Genomic DNA, 20,978 nt, shown 5'->3' on the forward strand with positions numbered 1-20,978 from the left:
TCCTCCTTTCTTTTGTTGTCGTTGTCACTGCTGTTCATTTCCAGTTGCAACTTTCTCTCCTTTCTGGGCGGATTTACCTGGGAGGTAGTTTCTTTGCACTAAACAGTGCTTACTTTTGAGTAGTAGGGTTTACCAGAGGTACAATTCTGATTGTTAAACCACTCTGAGAATTGTAGCTCTGTGAAGGGAAAAGGGGTCAAGCAGGTCAAAAACAAACAAACAGAAATTTTATTGGTTTTGAGATGGCAACATGTTCATTTCCCAAAACAGACATTATGTTTTTTGCAGTACAAAAACACACCTGGGGGAAACCCAGAGCTTCCCACCTATCACCACAGGCTTGGTGTCCCTGGCAAAGAAAGTGTCCTGGCCCTATTTTATGTCATGGACTGTGAAGGCAGCTAAAGGACTCTTTTCAGTGAAAGTAGACTTCCAGGACATTGGCCTACAATTGACAGGAAACGTGGAAGGAAGGTGGGTCTAGTGGTCATGCGACTGCTTGGTACGGCAGCTGGAACATCCTGCCACATTGCAGTGGCATTTTTCTACCACCCACCCAGAATCAAACATCTGGGGACAAATGGTGGCCACATCCACACTATGAGTTGAAAGCACCATGACACCACTTCAAACGGTTATGGCTCCCCCCACCCACCCAAAAAAGAAAAAAGAATTCTGGGAGCTGTAGTTTTTTAACGCCACTGAGAGTTATTAGGAGACCCCTGTTCCTCTCACAGAGCTACACTCCCTAGAGGGGCTTAACCATCCCTCTTCACAGGGAACCCTAGAAATTGTTGCTCTGTGAGTTGAATAGAGGTTTTCTAACAATTCTCAGCACCTGCTTTAAATTTATGTTGTGAATGTGACCTGTTTCTGGGATCCCTCCTTGTGGCTGCCATCAGAACCAGAGTAGCCAATGCTGCCTGACCTGACGTTGTTGAACTACAAGTTCCATCACCGGCTAAGCTGTTTGCGGCTGGTGGGAATTAAGAGTCTATCAACATCTGGAGTGCATTGTGTTGCCTACCTTTCCATTAGAACAGTGTTTCCCGAACTTGGGTTTCCAGCTGCTTTTGGACTACAATTCCCACCATCCCATGCTAGCTAAGGATGGTGGGAGTTGTAATGCAAAAACTGCTGGAGAGCCAAGTTTGGGAAACTCTGCATTAGAAGGATGAAACAACTCCACTTCCATTCTTCAACTGAGATGACTTAGGGCAAAGGAAGAGTGTTCTTGTTCCCCCACCCTGGGCCCAAAGAGGCTGTTATCTTTCAGAGCATGGGCCAGGGCTCAATAATTGGTGTCCTCTAGATATTATGGGGAACCTGTAGCTCTCTGGCATGGGCAGTGGCTGGGGATGATGGGAATTGCTGTCTAGCAACATCTGGAGAGCTGGACATTCCCCCTCCCAGGTGTTCAGTGGGACAAGGCTATGGACATCTTGCTGCATCCCATTATAGAACCACAGAACTGTAGAGCTGGAAGGGACAACAAGGATCATCTAGTCCAACCCCCTGAGATGCAGGAATCTTTTGCCCAACCAAAGGTTTGGACCCATGAGATTAAGAGCCTCAGGCTCTACCAGCTGAGTTATCTTCTAACAACAACAACAACAACATTCTGAAATAATATATATATATTTAAAGTCACTTTTCTCTTTTGGAAGTAAACAAATTTGATGCCATAAAACTTATAGAAGGAGCTTCAGGAAAGTTCCTTTGTAACTCAGGTTGCCTGAGGGTTTAAAGAATGGCATTTTTGAAGAAAACTAGAAAACAAGTGCTGACTCACTTGTGCAACATCCTTAAGAAAAATGACCCTCTCCAGAGACACTCACAAATTAGAGATTCAGGAGAGAATGGGGATGAAGATGGATGAAAGGAAGAGCCTCTTGAGAAGATCGCAGCCATTACCAGCTCAATACAAGATCAGGCAGAACAGAAGCATCGTGAAAGTCAGGTCTTTGGGCTGGCCAGCCAGCCACTCTGGGCTTTCTGAGACTAACTAAGGCCACAAAGCACAGAATATGGCACTAGGCACAGGACCCAGCTTCTGAAGTGTCGCATTTGAAAAACAAACTCCAAACACCAAGCTGCTAGCCTATATTGCTGGGACTGTGACAATATGCTTAAAGGTGTGGCAGAAACACCAGCTGAAATCCCCCAAAACCAAAGAGTTGGCTGGATCTTTAGCAACTGCATGAGGGGTGGAGAGCACGTGGCTTATCCATCCAGAAGAAAATCTGATCATCATCATCATTATTTTGCAAGAGGATAAAAACAATAAATTATGCAAAATAAAATAAAAAGTGCACGTCACTCAGGTTTCTGTGGTGCCAAATTTGGAATGCCTGGATGCAGAAATACAGATATAGATCTGATGTATCATACACATAGTTCCAGGAACAGGAATACAGAAACAATAGCTAATTGTCAAAAAACTAATCTATTTGGGATTACATCCCACTGACTTCAACAATGCTTTCTTCTAGGTAAGGCTCTTGTGTGATACTGAATCACCTTCGAGCATTATGGAAGTGTATTCCTATCACAAAGCCTGTTAGGATGGGCAAGGCTGCTGCCCTTATTTTTTCAGTGGAGGATTAAGACTCCGGGGAGGATTTCTGCAGGGTCGTTACAGGAATGGATCATGATGGATCATTAGGGAATGGAGCCCACTCCTAGCAAGATCTATGTCACAGCCTGCCCTGGGAACAGGGACTAAACTCTGGAACTTCTTCCAGCTCTCCCCATGCATAGCATGGACCAGTTTTAGCACCAGCTAAGGGGTCAGGAGACATGCTGTCTTCCTCACTATATCTAGCAACTGGGCAGGTCAATAGGGCAGTACATGTTAGCGACGAAGAACCTGCCTCCACGCTCCGTTGACTTGCTGTCCATTGATCTATCACAATATACAGTTCTCAGAATAAATAATATGGCTTCCATTATATAAAAAAAACCCGTTCACAGAAACCCAAAAACCCCACTCTCTCTGCTGCACATGAGTGCCAATTGTCTCCCAACGGGCCACTTCACTCTGGCTTGTGTACGTAGGCATCCACAGTCGGGATTTCGATGTCTTTCTCCTTCTCTGTGTCAACCATGTTGCGGTATCTTTCTCCACGATTGCGCTCTAGGGCGGGACCCCAGTTGGGCTGGGGCTTGCAGCAGAAAGTAATGCGCTAGAAGGGGGAGAACCAGAAAGGGGGAATGAAGGCTCAGTCTAGAGGTGTCATCCTAGTAGCAGACACAAGAGGCCTGGCGCAATTCTCTGCTGCAAGGTGTGTAGGTGAAAGCTTCTGGTTTAGATAGCTCCTCCAAACAGATTAGGTCAGTAGTATGGAACCTCAGGTTTGTGGGGGAATGAATGTGGCTCCTCTCCCCAGGCCTTTCTATCTAGCCCCTGGGATTCTCTCCAGACCATGCCCTTTCTTCTCAGACCACATCCCTCACCACTCCTGCTCCATGCCCTTATGAGAAGTGTCCACAAGTTTCTAGTCCTTAACATTATGAAGAATGACTGGAAGGCCTGTGTCAGTTATGAAGAATGACTGGACATGGCCTGTGTCAGTATGTGACACAAAAACTCAGGACCCCAAGGGACAGGAATCTGAGCAGCCGCCATGCAAGGGTTCAGAGGCACCATATTCCCAAGAACATTGAGGAGCTGACACAAAATCTTATGTCGCTCCATGTCTGGCTTCATGTTAGGCTTCAACAATTGGGGGAGGGGCCAGCTCCCTCAAAAAAGAAAAAGATTGGTGGGGGGGGGGCAAAGAGCCTTAGGCCCCCTGGAGCTGTTGCCTATGCAAGGTTTCTTGGCCAGCAAGTCTTTGCGGAAAGTAGAAAGCTTATAAACCAATGCTTTAGATTGCTTAGCAAAATTGTCCTAGCATTCATGGGAATTTACATATGCATTATTATTTGCTATTGTTTCAGCTCTGGCTGAACTCAGTGCCTCTGGGTGCCTCCAGGCTGATGTTTTACTGTGGGTGTACAGTGGTGCCTCGCAAGACGAAATTAATTCGTTCCGCAAGTTTTTTCTTCTTGCGAGTTTTTCGTCTTGCGAAGCACGGTTTCCCATAGGAATGCATTGAAAATCAATTAATGCGTTCCTAGGGAAACCGCTTGCCAGGCTGGCGGTGCGGAGAAGGGCTTTTCTCCCCACCGCAAGCCTTCAGCACAGGTACGAGAACAGAGGGGAAGGCGCGCAGCGCTTTCCCTCTGTTCCCGGGGCTTGCGTGGGAGGAGGGTTTTTCCTCCCCACCGCCAACATTCAGAACAACATTCTGAATGTTGGCGGTGGGAAGGAAAACCCTTCTCCCACCCCAAGTCTTCAGGACAGCCATCCGAAGGCTGGCGCGGGGAGAAGGTCTCTCCGCCCCCCCCCCCACGCCAGGCTTCGGTGCATCCTTCAGAGGCTGCTGCCATAGTCACGCGTCACTTCTCCAGCTGGGAGAGGGTCGCGGGGCTATGGCTTCTTTAGACCCGCGCGCGCTCTCCCGGCTGGAGAGGTGACGGGCGCCTATGGAGGCTCCTGCCATAGGCGCGCGTCACCTGGGAGAGGGTCGCGGGGGGCTTCTTTAGCCCCGCGCGCGCTCTCCCGGCTGGAGAGGTGACGGGCGCCTATGGAGGCTCCTGCCATAGGCGCCCGTCACCTCTCCAGCCGGGAGAGCGCGCGCGGGGCTAAAGAAACCCCCCGCGACCCTCTCCCGGCTGGAGAAGTGACGCGCGCCTATGGAGGCTCCTGCCATAGGCGCGCGTCACTTCTCCAGCCGGGAGAGGGTCGCGGGGGGCTGGTTTAGCCCCGCGCGCGCTCTCCCGGCTGGAGAGGTGACGGGCGCCTATGGAGGCTCCTGCCATAGGCGCGCGTCACCTGGGAGAGATTTCCCTATGGGCTTTCGTCTTGCGAAGCAAGCCCATAGGGAAATTCGTTTTGCGAAGCGCCTCCAAAACGGAAAACCCTTTCGTCTAGCGGGTTTTCCGTCTTGCGAGGCGTTCGTCTTGCGGGGTACCACTGTATTCTGCAACATTTTCTTAACATAACAAAAGTGCAGTAATAGCTGGTTTTATCTGCTTTAGTTTGGTCTGTGAAGTTTCTCCAATGCCACCACATTATTGATGTCTGGAGGGGCTACAGCAGAACAAAAGCAGGGCACCCGCCTGCCAGAACATTTGTGGTATGAAAAGTTAAGGAATTTCAACCGGAAGTTACAGGGTATGCACTGATGGGAAATGAAGCTGCCCCAAAATCTTTACAGGCACAAACAGTATCAGGATTGCGTCTAACCACTTCAATAGCATTGTGATCACAAATCATCACGAATGCACAATTAAAGGACATCTGAAGGGACCCAGAGAAGGGCGACTATCCCATCAGAGCAGAGTTCATGATACCTCAAAGCACTCACCTGCCACAAGCTCCCTTTTGCTTTTGATATCTTGTAAATGGCAATGATGGGAATCCAAATCAGGCAGAACATGATCATGCACCAACCAACAGCAGCTCCCCAAACTGGGTATTCCACAGAGCCAAATGTTGGGCGCTCAAATGTGACCAAAGACCAAATCAAAATTGCCTGTTTGGAAAAAAAGTTAGAGAAACAGGAGAGTCAAACTTAGCCAAGACTAAGCTGCATGTGCAGCATTGAACAAGACCTGATCAGGCATGTTTCAGGCCCAGCTTTCAAGACTTGGTTTCCTAACCTCAAAATCTGGCCAAAAGGGAAAGCCAGGATCTGAGACTGAACCACAGCTGTAGAGCTGGTGGCCCCTGGTAATGTCATGAGGTGGGCCTGGAGATGGACGCTAATTGGAAGAGGGGAGCAGAGGAGGGCAACCCCCCCCCCAAGTGTTTGTGCTATCATTTGCAGCCAGCTCCTGCCAGACTGAAGCCTGCGCTGTCTTCTTACTATATATATTTTTATTAAAGGCACCCTTGCTCACCTGGAGATCCAAGCTCTCCACCTGACACCTGAAGAGGCACCAGGCAAACCTGGAGACTTCAGAGCAGACCTAGATGTCTGGCAACTGCACCAGGGAGAGAAGCTCACCTTGGCCTGTTTTCACACTGCATTTGAACATGGTTGAGCATGGCCCCATCCTTGACCTATTCATGCTTAATGTTTGCAGAGTGCCAAGGAGAGTCAATGTCATTGTCTTCAGTGGTGCAGCCAAGCCTAAAATCAATGTGGCTTGTTTCCTTCTGTGTACCTAAGAACCATTCCAAGATAAGGCATGCCCCCCCCCCAAGAGAGGCATCTCATGGGAGTGCTGGGGTGAGGGAAATATTTTGCTCTCTCTAGCCCAGGAGCTTATCCAGTCAGCCAGGATATTTCTGGGCAGCCCACAAAAAGACTACAAAGACCTCCAATATTATACGTCATGGCATTACAAGGAGTGGGAGCAAGTAGTATTAAGCTCCTCCCTGTGCTTCTGCTGGTGAGCCAGATTCTGCAGGATTTGGGTGTGCAATGCAGTTTCCTGCAGGGGGCGGGGCGGACATCTCACACATCCAAAGGATTCCTAGATGTGCATGTGAGTTTAATCCTGCTTTCTGCAGGAATCAACCATGCGAGGTGCTGATCCAGCCATGTTGCCACCTGCCCAATACCTGACACCATATATGATGTCAGCTGTGGAGATTAGGGACTTGGATTTGGGAAAATATGGGGAAGCTTGGCTGGGGGAAAAATGACCCACGGAGGTTCCCTGTAAGCCCAGCTCTACCTCCCCCCAGCCTCAGAGCTACTGAAATCTCTTGCTAAAAGTTGGCTACTTACGAGGAGGAGGAAAGGTGTGATGAAAAACCAGCAGACTCTCCACCACAGCCAGAACAACCAGCTTTTCTTCCCAATCATCATCTCAGTGTCTTCGATAAATCGGTTTCCACCTGTGCAAAGGGGACACAAACCGCTGGGTTAGTTCTGTGTTTGTGAAGAGTCAGCTTTCTTTTACTCCCCTTGAGAGTGATGGGATGGCCTGCAGACTGTCCTCAATTGCAGGTGTGTGGCACTGAGGTTTCTGCCTTGGAGTGGCTGAAAAACTGCTGCTAAAGTGTTTTAAGATGGGGACAGACAGAGAAGGCACAGGACTGGAGTGATGGAGTGGATTCCAGAATCTAATCCAAGATGTGACCGGCTTGGATCAGATCCTGTGACTCCATGCTAGAGTCCTGCGATTCCTCCCCACTCCTTCCCTGCCTACCTCACAGGGTCGTTGTGAGGATAAAATGGGGAAGGGAAGGAACATGTATGCACCTTCAGTTCTGTGGAGGGAAGATGGGACGCAAATGTAATGACGAGGATGATGATGATGCAAGAATTAAACCTGGGACCTTCTGCATGCAAAGCAAGTGCTCGGCCACAGAGCCCCTTCTCACAGGCATAGTGGTTAGAGTGCTGGACTTGCACCTGGGAGACCAGGGTCTCATGGAACCCACTGGGTGACCTTGGGGCCAGTTGCTGCCTCTCGGCCTAGTCTACCTCACAGAGTTGTTGTAGGGATTAGATGACAAGAGGTTCTTTCTGTGTGAAATAAACAAGCTGAAGGTTCCTGATGTTTGGGTTATACCCTCAGAGCGCTGAGTACAGCTGGCTTAAACCGGTTCTCTTATCTCTTTCTGTCAAGGTTGTGCTGACTATGATAATCGGCCAGAAGGAGCCTGGGTTTAACTGTCTCTTTTTATCTCTTTTCCTTCTGGTGTGGTGTTTTGTACATAGTGTGCTTAGTATTAAGGTTTAGTCTTATTATAAGTTATTGTAAATTTAAGTTAAGTCTGCTGCAACAGGATTTCTTATGGACAGTGCCAATCCTGAATATATTGGATTTTTAACCGTTATGCTCATTTGCCTTCAGTAGCAGTAAAATTCTTCTGGATAAAATATAATTGCCTCTGGTCTATTTTGAGGGGAATCTTGCAATGTGTTGAAGTTTTTATTCTGCTAACTATACTCTGGAGTTCTGCTCTGGATCAATATTGAGTAGAATTTCTTGACGGAACCATGTACACCACCTTGAGCTCCTTGGAGGAAAAAAACGGGATATAAAAGCAACAAACAAACAAACAAAGCTGCTAATTCAATCTTACAATTATGGGTGTCACTGGGTCTAGCCATTTGACCAGGGCGAAGTAGCATATAAAGCAATGCATTTGGGAGACTGAATTATCAAAATTTAAGTTAGATGTCAAATGTTGATCACTGGCAGAGGGGGGTGGGGGGAGCGCACTGCCCCCGGCACCACGATCCCGGTGGGGTGCCATGGCAGCTGCCCCCCCGCGTTGGGTGCCACGCCCCCACAGGTGGTGCGCCATGCCCCCAGGATGCACGTAACGCCCCTGCGGGCAGCGCACCACCCCCAGGACACACGCCAGTCTGCCCCCACCTGCTCTCTGCCCCCCGTGCCAGAGCATGAAGCTCCACCACTGAGGTTGATGAAGCCTTCCTAATCATCAAGTTGCTGTTGCTGCTTTGGAACTGGGGAGTGTTTGGTGAGGTTAGTGTTTTATTAGGGGCTGGGTGACACGGCATTCATCATTTACCATAAATCCAGCAGATCCCCACCAGCTCCAGGACAGCTGCAAAAAGGATCCCCCAGCCAGCACAGAAATGGTCCACCAGGTTGACCCAGTAGATCCCTGCCTGCAGAAACAGGATGAAAGGCAGCAGAAAAGTTAGTTCCATTTCACACAGATCTCTCTCAAGTGTCTCTAGATTAGGGATAGACAAGTCTGTCAATTTTTGTTTCCTCTGTTTCTCAAGTTCTTAAGTTCAGTTCACATTTTTGCAGCATTAACAAAATGCAGCAATTTCTCATTTAAATCTTCATGAAAATTTATCAGCATTTTAGTGTGATTTTTTCCTAATATACACGTTTATTGTATGCAGTTTTGCCTAATATACACATTTTTGCAAAGCCATTTCCTCCACTGTATTGCATTTTCGTGTTATTTTCAACAGCATATGCATTTAAATTGGATGCAATTTTTGTACCCAGTACTTGGCTGGAGAACTGCATTGCAAATTTCGGAGGAAGATGAATTTGGGAGCATGGGTGTGTTTCAGTTTGTATACTGTTTTGGAAATCCAGTGGGTTTATCTTTCAACCCAAACTTCAAATTAATTTCTCCCCATTCCTTCTTCTGAGTGTCACTACTTCCAGGAGGGACTGAATCACATCTCAGAAATATAGCCTCACGTAGTTAAAAGGGCACTCTCTGGCCCTGCACAACAAATCCTCTTATCCTTATTCTCCCTTTAAAAAAGACTTTTTGCAGCTAGGGAAGTGACAGGAAATGCACTGAGAAGTGCAGGGTGCACAAATCTTTAGCAGGAACATGCAGGGCCAACCAGGATGATCACTCAATAATGATGGGAACAGGGCATCAGCTGGGCCATGATTCAAAGCAGTATCACACCACTTCAAACAATCATGACTTTCTCTAAAGAATCCTTAGAAGTGTAGTTTGCCATGGGTGCTGAGTGTTGTTAAGGAGATCCTTATTCTCCTCACAGAGCGACATCTCCCAAAGCTCCCTGGGTAGAGGGAACAAGTGTGCTAAACCACTCGGGGAGTTATAGTTTTGAATAGGGTATAGGGGTTCTCTTAACAACTCTCAGCACCATCACTGTTTAAAGCACTACCACAGTTCTTTAAATGCATAGTGGAGATGGAGCCACAGTCTGGCCAGTGTGTAAGCTTCATGCACATAAACCAGGGTGCATGCTCAATAGGACAGTCATCTGGAAAAGGCTATAGTGATTCCCACCCCCCTTTGTCCCTGAGATGAGAGATTCACAAATTCTATCCTCAAGGGAGAAGGTGGGCCCATGGGGGCTTTGCTCCTTCCTACCTGCGTAACACAGACAAGCCCAAGCAGGAACAGCACGGTGCACAGGCCCAAGGTCACTGGGATCCTCATTTTCTTCATAAGTTTGGGGTAAACATCTTGGATGGTGGTTGTAAGGGTCTCTGCAGGATAAGGTGAGCGTTAGTACTACTGATTTATTTTATCATTTCAAGCTGCGCTATACACACACTATACATTTAAAGTGTGCAACTTCCCCACCAAAGAATAATGGAAACTGTTGTTTCTCAAGGGTATGAGGAACTGAATCCCTAGAACTACAGTTCCCAGGGTTCTTTGGGGAAGCTGTGTGCTTTAAATGTGCGGAAGTTCGCCAATCCAACATGCATTGCAAATAATTCATTTCTGCAGAAGGGTTTGCAGAGTTTAAGGGACTGTAATCCTAGGAAGACAGTTCAGAGTGGCAACCTGATGAAATAAAATTTAATACAATCTCTGCCGACTGATTAATCAAGGGTTCATTTGAGGAGGTTTGAAATGTTAATAAATTATTAACTAAAGAGTGCAATCCTAAGCACACAACTTTTCTGTTCAGGCCAGGCTACCCAGACATGGAATTTTGTTGTATATATTGCTTGCGAATCTTATCATGTCTATTTGTTTATAAAGTCTATTGATTTTATTGCTATTTCCCCATCATACTAGGTTTAAAAGCAATACATAAATGAACACCTATGAATAGGCTTGTGCAGAGTTTGTCTGAGGCCTGGGGCTGGAATCTTGCTAGAATAAAATTATAAACTTAAACAAAAAAGGAGCCAGTCCTTGGCGGAGCCCCCCCCCCCCCAGCCAGCTTAGCTTTCATCTTTGCGTCAGGAAACCAGCTGCGTGAATCAAGGCTGGAGATTAGCATGAAGGTCACAGGGAAGAGTGGCTGAGATAGGAACAGCTTGTTTTGTAGCATGACTCACCTACAGTAGCAAACTGGGAATCGAGCCCCAGGAGCAGGAGCATGAAGAAGAACAAGAAAGACCAGAGGGGGGCGACGGGGAGCTTCGAAAGGGCCTCTGGATAGGCAACAAACGCCAGATCAAAGCCTGTAACAGAAGAGAAACAATTGTGGGATGAGAAGGCAACAGGAAGTGGTTTCTTGCGGTGTCTCAATGGAGGCCTCTGATGCTATGGATCAAGGAAGAGCAGCAGGGAGGCTGCAATCTCCAGCCTAGTTTCATCAAAATCAGCTCTCATTCCATTCATTCTGCTGCAATTCGGCATCTGCTAAAATCTACCTTGTTCATCTTGCTATTTGCCATGGCCAAAACTAATGCAATTAATTACATAATCATGCATTTGATTTCAGTGGAGGAAAACAGCATATTTATTCAATGCTTGTGGACTAAAAACAACTCACAATGACAGCGAATGCCGCTTATAGTTGCTTGTGGGATTTCTGTTTCTGGCCTTGGAATATATGAACTGATGGGATTTTTTCTGCTTCCAGTTTCAATGAAATGCTCCAACTTCCCCACCAACACATATCCCAAGAGCAGCACAACCCCCGGACACCCACAGCCTGTTATAGCAAAAGTAGGTGCCCCAGCAGGCTCTGGCTGCAGATGGCCAAGTATCCTCCAGCTGTGCTGCCCAGTGGTCGGAGGGCACCAGTTTTGGCAAGGCTGCTGTAAGATCATCAGTAGAGCCTTGCTGCATCAGAGCAGCTGGGCTGGCACAGAAGAACATTTAGCCACCTAAGGTGAAGGAGAAGGTGGCGTCTCCCCACATGTCAGGGGGGAAGCATCCTCTGTAGCACCTGAGGTTTTCAACCTTTTTGGGTCCACTGCTCCCTTGACCAACTACATTCTTTCTGTGGCTCCCCTGTGGGGCTCAGGAGATCAGTTATGTCCCCCCCCCCCTTGCCTGCAGAGCTGGCAGCCCCTCACCCTTTTTCAAACACCCTCCCTGGTGGAGTGCTCCCTCAGGCTCCTCTCCCCTCCCCTTGGGAGTCCTCTGGGCAGCTGCCCCCACCCCCTGCAAAGAGAGGTGCCTCCTCACACCACCCCACAGGGGCTTGGGAAGAAGACATTCCTAGCCTTGGTGGCCCAATGGAGACTGACCAAAGGTGAACATGAGGCCAGCACTTTACCTTGGGAGGCAGCAATGGCGGCATCAGGTGCTGCCAGGCCTGCATGGCAGAAGGGCTCCCCTTTAGCACAGGGCACTCAGCTCCCAGGTGGGCCTTGCACACAGTGAGCACAAGAAAGGCCAGTGTAATGGCTGTCTGCCTGCCCGGCCTCACATTTGTCTGTCCATTTCCCAACAGCAAGGGCTGCTGGGCTGGCTGTCTGGGCTCCCTTGCCCGCTTGCTTGCTTACACCAAGGCTGCCTGAGCTCCTGGCAACCGGCACCCCATGGCCAGTCCCAGTCACCATTTGCCTGCGAAGCTTGTAGCCAGGGCTGCTGCAACAAACAGCTGGGCAAGCCTTTGGCAGGCTTGAGAGAGAGCATCAGAGGAGGGAGGGAAGGAAAGAGGGACAGAAGCCAGGGTTGCCCGCGGCACCCCTGACTATCCTTCAAGGCGCCCCAGAGTGCCACGGCACACAGGTTAAAAACCACTGGGCAACCATATAGGGTATGGGGCAGGGCACAGGGCACACAAACCTGTGCTCGCTCCCCATCCTTCTGTACCCTCAGCTCTCTCTCTGCCTCATGGTAAGGCTAGGATCCAATCTGTCACAGTTCTAAGAAAGCTCAGGAGAATTAATGGAAGATCTTTTTTATTTTGCTTCTCCCAGCTTGTTTGCTTTTTCGGTCTTAGATTCTCTACATTCTTGAAGCAATTGGTGTACTTTCTTGGTGTACAGAGGCATGAAAATGTGCCAGTGTTTCATCATTTTTGTGTGTGTGTGTTCGTAATCAACACATTTTTTGTATATTATTTTGACTGCAAACATTTCTGCAAGTCACTTCCCAGTTCTGGGGAGGGCAGGAAACAAATAAATAAATACCTAATGGAATGAATTTTTGTATGTCATTTCCACGAATGCTTTCATTTTTTAGGCATGCTTTTCTCTGAAATAAGCATTTTTGTAAACATTGGTTGGTAGGAGAGCTGCATTGCCAAATTTGGAGAAGTGCATATTTTGATGGCTGGCTGGCTGTGCTCTGCTTCTCATATACTTCTTGAAAGTGCAAACTTGATAGATCCAACTTTAAATGCAAACTGCATAGAATTTCTCCCCCACAGCCCACTGATGCTCTATAACACCCAAGAGCGCCACATTTGAATGCCCGTTTTCTCTCCCCACATTCCAGGTCAGGACTGCAGGCAGATGCACACAGGGTCCATGGCTTCAACACCAGCCAGCCTTTCCTCCACCCAACCTTTACTGCTTAGTATCTAGTGTGATGAAAAGCCATGGAGAACCCCAATGTTGGCACACTATCATTGTGATATTTTATTTATCATTAAATCATTTGCTTCTTAAAATAAGGCCCGATTCATCCTTTCCCCAAATAACCGAGGGCAGCAAACCACTAACTTAATAATTCCAGTACAAACACAGACTGGGAAAAATCTCCGTTTAAAAGAGGAAGGTGTTCAGTTGGCACTGGAAAAAACATCAGAGGAAGTGTCTGTCTAATATTTAATGGGAGGGAGTTACATAGGATAGGTACCACAACACAAAAGACCTGATTTCTTTGTTGTGTGGAAGAAATCTCCTGATAAGGAGGCCTTCACATGCAGAGCACAGTAATTGATTGGGGTGAGATAATCTTTCAGGTTTCCTGGTCACAAGCCACACAGGGCTTTATACACTTAAGCCAGCACCTGCAACTTGGCTGTTAACTGCTAATTAATTGGCAGCCAGTAGCAATTAGGCGGGCACTTTGGTTGAGCAAATAAAAGTATTGCTGTAATTTGGATTAAAAAAGAAGATTCTGAGCTACAGGAGGACAGCTGTCTTGAGCCTCCCACCCTTACGTCTACTTATTACTTATAGTCCTCCTTGTCAAGGAGCCACTGCAGGACAAATGCATTTGGTGCATCTTCACCCAGGCATGAACTAGGAACACATCATACATTAAAGCACAGAGAATCTTGAGAACAGAGCTGCAATTCCCTGCACCCTTAACAAACTGCAGTTCCCAGGATTCGGGGGGCGGGGCGGGGGGAAGTGTCGCATGCTTTAAATGTCCCTTAAAAGTACTCAGCCATAGATTGATCTAAACAGTATTTCTCCAGTCTACCTGAATCGACGACTTCTGAGACTTTCTTGCCTGCCTCGTGTGCCATGTGTCCCAAGATGGAGAAAATCGCAAAACCAGCAAAGACGCTTGTGAGGCAGTTTATCACGCAGACAAAAATGGCATCCGAATAGCAGTTGTTGTTGAATTTGTTGTATGAGGAGAGGGCGACCAACCCTCCCCACGCAACAGACAGAGAGAAAAAAATCTGCGTGGCAGCATCTTTCCAGACCTTGAGAAAGACAGATGGAGGTGGGGGTGGACAATATAGATATTATTGCATCACAATCCCTGCAATGTAATAGGCATGTGTGTCACAAAGGCTGTTGTACACAGGTATAGGCTGGGGTAGCCAACATAAGAACACAAGAGCTTGCTGGATCAGGCCAAAGGGGCCCATCTAGTCCAACATCCTCTTCTGACAGTGGAGGAAACATCTCTGAGGAACAAGGGGAAGTTTAGGTGTGTGGCCTGATTCTGCTCATATTTATTTTTTAAAATATAACGTCCCTGCTCTCTTCATCTAGCAATGTTAGACAACAGGAAGTTTTTGCAATGATGCCTGCCATGTTCAGACTGGGAAATGATGCATTTTTAATGCCACACTGGAACTCATACTTTGGGGGGGGGGCAGAGGGGAGGTATGTAGGAATTCCCACTTTGCCTGTTATCAGTAGTGTGGAAAGAGGATAACAGGGACTTGATCCCTCTTAGGAACATCATAGGAAGCTCCTTTATATAATGTCAGACCATTGGTCCATCTAGCCCAGTTATGGAGATGTTAAGAGGTCATGACTCCCCAAGGTTTCAAGGAGAGGACACCCCAGCCCTGGAAAGTCTGTTGGGGATTGAACCTGGGGCCTTCTAAATGCAAAGCACTTGTTCTACCATGCACCAATGACCTTTCTCTTAAAAGGTAAGGCTTCTCTTGGTTGAAGATAAAGAGCTGATTTAATGGTACATAAGAAGCTGCCTTACCTAGGACTAATCTACACAGGTGAGTTATACTGTTAAAAATGTGTTATAAAAGTGTGAGGGCACTGTAGAGCAGCGATCTGTCACCAGTGGGAAATTGCCCTGAGAGCAATATTTTTATAGCATTTTTATAGCGTTCTCCTGATCAGTGTAGATCCAGCCCTAGAGTCAGACCCCTGGGCCTATCTAACTCAGTATTGTCACTCTACACTGATGGGCAGCAGCCTTCCAAGTTTTCAGGCAGGGGACATTCCCAGACAGTGCTCTAACACTGACCCTTCTGTGGCCCTTCTGTGCTGCTATCTAATATCTGGCAGAAGCCATGCTCAGCCCAATTCCACCACCTGCCAGGACACACTCACCTCTGCCTCTGTGAGCTTGGTGAAATTAGACTGCTTTCCAATGTAGAACTCAATGCCCTCCAGAGCACCGTCTAGAGTGGCACCTCGGACCAACAATATCACAAGGACAACGTAGGGGAAGATTGCTGTGAAGTAAACAATCTGTGATGACGAGAAAAGAAATGAAAGAATGATCAAGATTTTGGATTTGGGAGGAGGATGTAGAAAGTGGAGTCAGGGTGGGACCGAGTCTTAAATGGAGGATTTCACTAGATCTGGAGCAGGGAGCCACTTGCAGCCAATGAGATGGATGCCTTGTGTCCCTCAGCAGCCACAGGTCATTCTGACAGATGGGCAGAGATGCCCACCCATCAATCACCCAATGATATGATAATGATAATATCATTATGTTGGATATTATAATATGTTGGAAAAGAGGAGACTGAGAGGAGATATGATAGCCATCTTCAAATACCTTAAGGGCTGTCATATGGAGGAGGAAATATGCCTGTTTTCTCCTGCTGTGGAGGGTAGGACTCGAATCAATGGCTTCAAGTTACAAGAAAAGAGACTCTGACTAAACATATGGAAAACTTTCTGACAGTAAGAGCGGTTTGGCAGTGGAACACACTCCCCCGAGAGGTGGGGGACTCTCCTTCCTTGGAGGTTTTTAAGCAGAGGTTGGGTGGCCACCTGTGATGGATACTTTAGCTGAGATGCCTGCATTGCAGGGGGCTGGACTAGATGATCCTTGGGGTCCCTTCCAACTCTATAATACTATGATTCTATTAAATAAGTAAGTAAGTAAGTATGTGAATAAATAAATAAATAAATAAATAAATAAAGAGTGTCTCAGAGCTATTTAATAGAAAACCAGTGCTTTTTAAAAAAGATGGTATGCAACAGTAGGCTGTACTGCCACCTCTCCCCCCGCCCCCATGCTACAAATTCATGTGACCCTTTTATCATCGCCAAGTGCCTGATTATTGCAAAAAGGTGGTGCCAGAGCAGAGGCGCTTTGGCACAATCCTTTTGTGATTGTCAGGCAAGTTCCTGGAAGGCACTTTGCTGATCATAAAAGGATTGCGCCAAAGTACTTCTAGGATGCAGCAGGCAAAGGTGTGAGGGGGGAGGGAGTGGGCGGGTGGGTGGGCAAGTGGGGGCCAGCATGGTGGCGGAGGGGGGTGCGAACAGGCAAAAAGCAGCAGGGTGGGAGAGATGGGGGGGGCATGGTGCGTACTGGCACCATTTCCCCTAGAAATAAAGCACTGTGCATTACATACATACAGTTGTTAAATAATATGTGTAATGATTGCCTATAGAAAATATTTCTTGAAAATAATTATAATTGTAAAAGCTGCTCCTTCTATCTACATGCAAAGCAGCTGATCTGCATTTCATAGAATCATAGAATCATAGAGTTGGAAGAGACCACAAGGGCCATCGAGTCCAACCCCCTGCCAAGCAGGAAACACCACCAGAGCACTCCTGACATACGGTTGTCAAGCCTCTGCTTAAAGACCTCCAAAGTAGGAGACTCCACCACACTCCTTGGCAGCAAATTCCACTGTCAAACAGCTCTTACTGTCAGGAAGTTCTTCCTAATGTTTAGGTGGAAGCTTCTTTCTTGTAGTTTGGATCCATTGCTCCGTGTCCGCTTCTCTGGAGCAGCAGAAAACAATCTTTCTCCCTCCTCTATGTGACATCCTTTTATATATTTGAACATGGCTATCATATCACCCCTTAACCTACTCTTCTCCAGGCTAAACATGCCCAGCTTCCTTAGCCGTTCCTCATAAGGCATCGTTTCCAGGCCTTTGACCATTTTGGTTGCCCTCCTCTGGACATGTTCCAGTTTGTCAGTGTCCTTCTTGAACTGTGGTGCCCAGAACTGGACACAGTACTCCAGGTGAGGTCTGACCAGAGAAGAATACAGTGGCACTATTACTTCCCTTGATCTAAATGCTATACTCCTATTGATGCAGCCCAGAATTGCATTGGCTTTTTAGCTGCCGCGTCACACTGTTGGCTCATGTCAAGTTTGTGGTCAACCAAGACTCCTAGATCCTTTTCACATGTACTGCTCTCAAGCCAGGTGTCCCCCATCTTGTATTTGTGCCTCTCATTTTTTTTGCCCAAGTGCAATACTTTACATTTCTCCCTGTTAAAATTCATCTTGTTTGTTTTGGCCCAGTTCTCTAATCTGTCAAGGTCGTTTTTGAAGTGTGATCCTGTCCTCTGGGGTGTTAGCCACCCCTCCCAGTTTGGTGTCATCTGCAAATTTGATCAGGATGCCCTTGAGTCCATCATCCAAGTCGTTGATAAAGATGTTGAATAAGACCGGGCCCAAGACAGAACCCTGTGGCACCCCACTAGTCACTCTTCTCCAGGATGAAGAGGAACCATTGATGAGCACCCTTTGGGTTCGGTCAGTCAGCCAGTTACAAATCCACTGAGTGGTAGCATAGTGGTAGCATTTGTGACGGCCCCTCCCTCAATTCTGCCGGTACTGCAAAACTTCCTTCTGGGTAACAGCCTCCCTCTCCTCTGCTGCAATTGTGAGCAGGCGTGCAGGTTCTCTGGAATGCATGAGTGTGTGAGTGATTGTGTGCATGAGTGAGTACACTCCCATAGGTGATACCCCACAGGAGCCTCAGCTCTTGTCCTTGGGATCACCTCCAGATGAGCAACATAGATAAGAGCAACCCACAGCTTCCTGCCAAACTTGTCCTTCTATGCTGGCCCTGCAGAATTGCTTAGGAGAACCCAAATGCCGTGCCAAACTAGACTCCTCTGCCACGTTGTTAACTGCTAATTTTAGTGGAATCACCCTGCCGATGATTCTCAGTGACTGGAGAAGGAAAGGGAGTTGGCCCCAGAGCTTAGCAGTGCTTAGAATAATCATTGCACTCTCAGGATGTCATCACTGAGCCAGCCAGGCTGGTTCTGCTCTCACAAACAGAAGCCCTCTCATTGCTTCACCACCACCACTTGCCAGAAACCCTGTGCAGATGGATAACCCTCTAAATCTCTCTCTCTCTCCACCCTGAATTTAAAACACCATGATACTGCCTTAAACAGTCGTGGTTTCCCCTAAAGAATTCTGGGAGTTGTAGTCTGTTAAGGGTGCTGAGAACTGTTGGAAGACCCCCTTATTGCCCCCACAGAGCTACAGCTCCCAGAGTTCCCTGTGAAGAGGGATTGACTGTTAAACCACTCTGAAAATTGCCACTGCACCCTTAAACTACAGCTCCCAGAATTCTTTGAGGGAAGAAGCCAGGGAGGTTTAAAGTGCTTTAAATGCATGGTGTGAAGGCGAACTCTCTTCCAACTCAAGGGAGTTCTGAGCTAGGCTGCACAATCTCTTCTCAAGGGGGATTTTTTATTCTGTAGATAGGTATGAAACAAGCCTGAACATCCCACATTGGAACAAGGGGACAATTATGCCATTGCGGCTGACTGGAAAGAAATGCAGGCTCTCATAAGCTCATGTATCTGTGAGCACCAGTGGCGTAGCGTGGGGGTTGCAGGGGGGGCGGCCGCACCGGGCGCAACATCTGGGGGTTAGGGTTAGGGGGCGCAAATCCACGGGTTAGGGGGTGCAAATTACTTGCCTTGCCCCGGGTGCTGACAACCCACGCTACGCCACTGGTGAGCACAAGTCTAGGCAGTGGCTGCTGGTACTCTTGCTTTGGTGCCCAAAGGTGCTTGAACTATCCAAAGTTATTCTGGATTTTCTAGAGTGGGCCTGACCACTGCTGCATAGGAAGCTGCTGTAAACCAAGTCAGACAACTCGTCTGCCTAACTCAGTAACGTCTACATCTAGATAGCTCAGATGGTTAGAGCATGATGCTGATGATGCCAAGATTGCAGGTCCGATCCCCGTATGGGACAGTTGCATATTCCTGCATTGCAGGGGTTTCGACTAGATGGCCCTTAGGGTTCCTTCCAACTCTACAATTCAACGATTCTATGGTTCTTTGATGGTCACAGCTCTCGAAGGTTTCAGGAAGGGTTCCCTCCCAGCCCTACCTGACATTGGGGATTGAACCTGGAACCTTCTGCATGCAAGGCAGACCCTCTACCATGGACCTATGTCCCTCCCCTTGAAAACAGTGTCTCACTATAAATAAAGGGCTGGACTTAGGAAACTGCTTTGTCCATCAACTTCAGTACAGTATGCACTTGACAAGCAGTTGCTCTCCAGGGTTTGAGATAGGGAATTCATCTGAGTGTTTTCCTTTCAATGTGTTTGCATCCCATTGGAGCACAGGCTTGATCAAAGAGAGGGAGAGCAGATCTGGTGGACTGATTGTATCCTTTCCTCACGCAAAGGAGGCTGGCACTGCAGCTGGTAGCCCAATGTGTCTGGGTTAAGCCTACCTTTCCCGAAGACTTGATTCCTTTAAACAAGGCCACTGCCACAATCAGCCAGGAAAGGAGAAGGCAGAGGGCGAGGTACCACACAACCTCCCCGGTCTCGTCTAAGCCACTTGAACGCTGAAGGACCTTGTTGCTGGGGGGAGACAAGGGAAGCATCAGCAAAGACATCACTTAGAAGGGAGTGCTGTAGCCAGCTGTGCAAAATGAGGTGTTCTAAAGGAGGCATCTGTGTAACCTCCAAAAGGGGCTCCTACATCCTGCAGACCCCAGTTTGGCTTAGGAACTTTTATTTCACCCAGGAATGGGAGAATGGCCTAAGAATATGTTACAGGCCAGACAAAGGAGTTTAGAAGCTATTTGGTTTTGATTCACCAAGATTTCCACTGACAATAAATCAGTTGTCTTAATCTTGACTTGGTCATACACCACGTCTGCATGTCTGAACCAGATCTAGCTTGCCAGGTTTTCATCCTGGCCCTGGGCACTGATTTTTTTGCCTCTGGGTTTTGAGCTTGGAGAACTGATCTTGTGAAGTCCCACCACCAGCTTGCAAGGTTTCCCAAGCAATATTGGCAATGTCACATTTCTCAAAGCAAACCAGGATCCATTTCTCTCTTCTGGAGGTTGTACCATGTTGTTTCACTAACAACATAGCTTTTATTACTCATATTACTCATCAGGCAAATGTGCCGCAACCCATAATGATTAGTGCACAAAAGAAGCAGGGCAGGTGACACACCTGCAAATTAGTTGTGTTCAAGTGTCATTACCACTCTCCAATGCCTGCCCCTTTCAGGTTGTATACACCTGAACAAAGGGGTCACCTAGGTAGATGCTTAATGATCAATGAGTTTTGGGTGGGAGACAAAACTGCCTAATATTTCAGGATCTGCCCTCCTGTGTTGTTAAACTGCTTCAGGATAGGTAGTGATTGGGGGGGTGGGGGGGTTGCAAAAAGGTTGATGATAGAGGTGGGTGGACAAAGGTCAGCTTGGATATGGAAGAACCCTGTTGCTCATGTTTGTGACCTTGGGCAAGTTTCTCAGTTCCCCATCTGTAAAATGGAGGTCAGCAGAGTCTTACCTCACAATGCCATTGTTTTAAAGGTCATAGGTAGTTGCCTATGGCTGATGCAAACCAGACCTTTAAAGCACATTATTCCTCACAAAGAAACCTGGGAATGGTAGATTACCTCTCACCAAACTAAGGTTCTCAGCACCGA

The 20,978-nt window shown here is 47.5% G+C and overlaps 1 protein-coding gene across 2 annotated transcripts in view; it reads right to left on the minus strand.

Moving 5' to 3' along the window:
* Positions 1 to 205: 205 nt before the first annotated feature.
* Positions 206 to 20,978, minus strand: part of SLC6A14 (solute carrier family 6 member 14) — a 54,371-nt gene continuing 33,598 nt past the window's right edge. For both annotated transcript variants that reach the window (XM_083486425.1, XM_083486426.1), the window contains exons 6-14: positions 19,757 to 19,889; positions 15,394 to 15,534; positions 14,060 to 14,288; positions 10,783 to 10,908; positions 9,857 to 9,975; positions 8,546 to 8,645; positions 6,786 to 6,895; positions 5,415 to 5,582; positions 206 to 3,185 (exon numbers count right to left, since the gene is read on the minus strand). In XM_083486425.1, the coding sequence (XP_083342551.1) occupies positions 3,036 to 3,185; positions 5,415 to 5,582; positions 6,786 to 6,895; positions 8,546 to 8,645; positions 9,857 to 9,975; positions 10,783 to 10,908; positions 14,060 to 14,288; positions 15,394 to 15,534; positions 19,757 to 19,889 (1,276 nt within the window). In that variant the 3' untranslated portion in view covers positions 206 to 3,035. The remainder of the gene's footprint in view (positions 3,186 to 5,414; positions 5,583 to 6,785; positions 6,896 to 8,545; positions 8,646 to 9,856; positions 9,976 to 10,782; positions 10,909 to 14,059; positions 14,289 to 15,393; positions 15,535 to 19,756; positions 19,890 to 20,978) is intronic.

This window comes from Podarcis liolepis (assembly GCF_965112155.1).
Source record: "Podarcis liolepis genome assembly, chromosome: Z".
Lineage (NCBI taxonomy): Eukaryota > Metazoa > Chordata > Lepidosauria > Squamata > Lacertidae > Podarcis > Podarcis liolepis.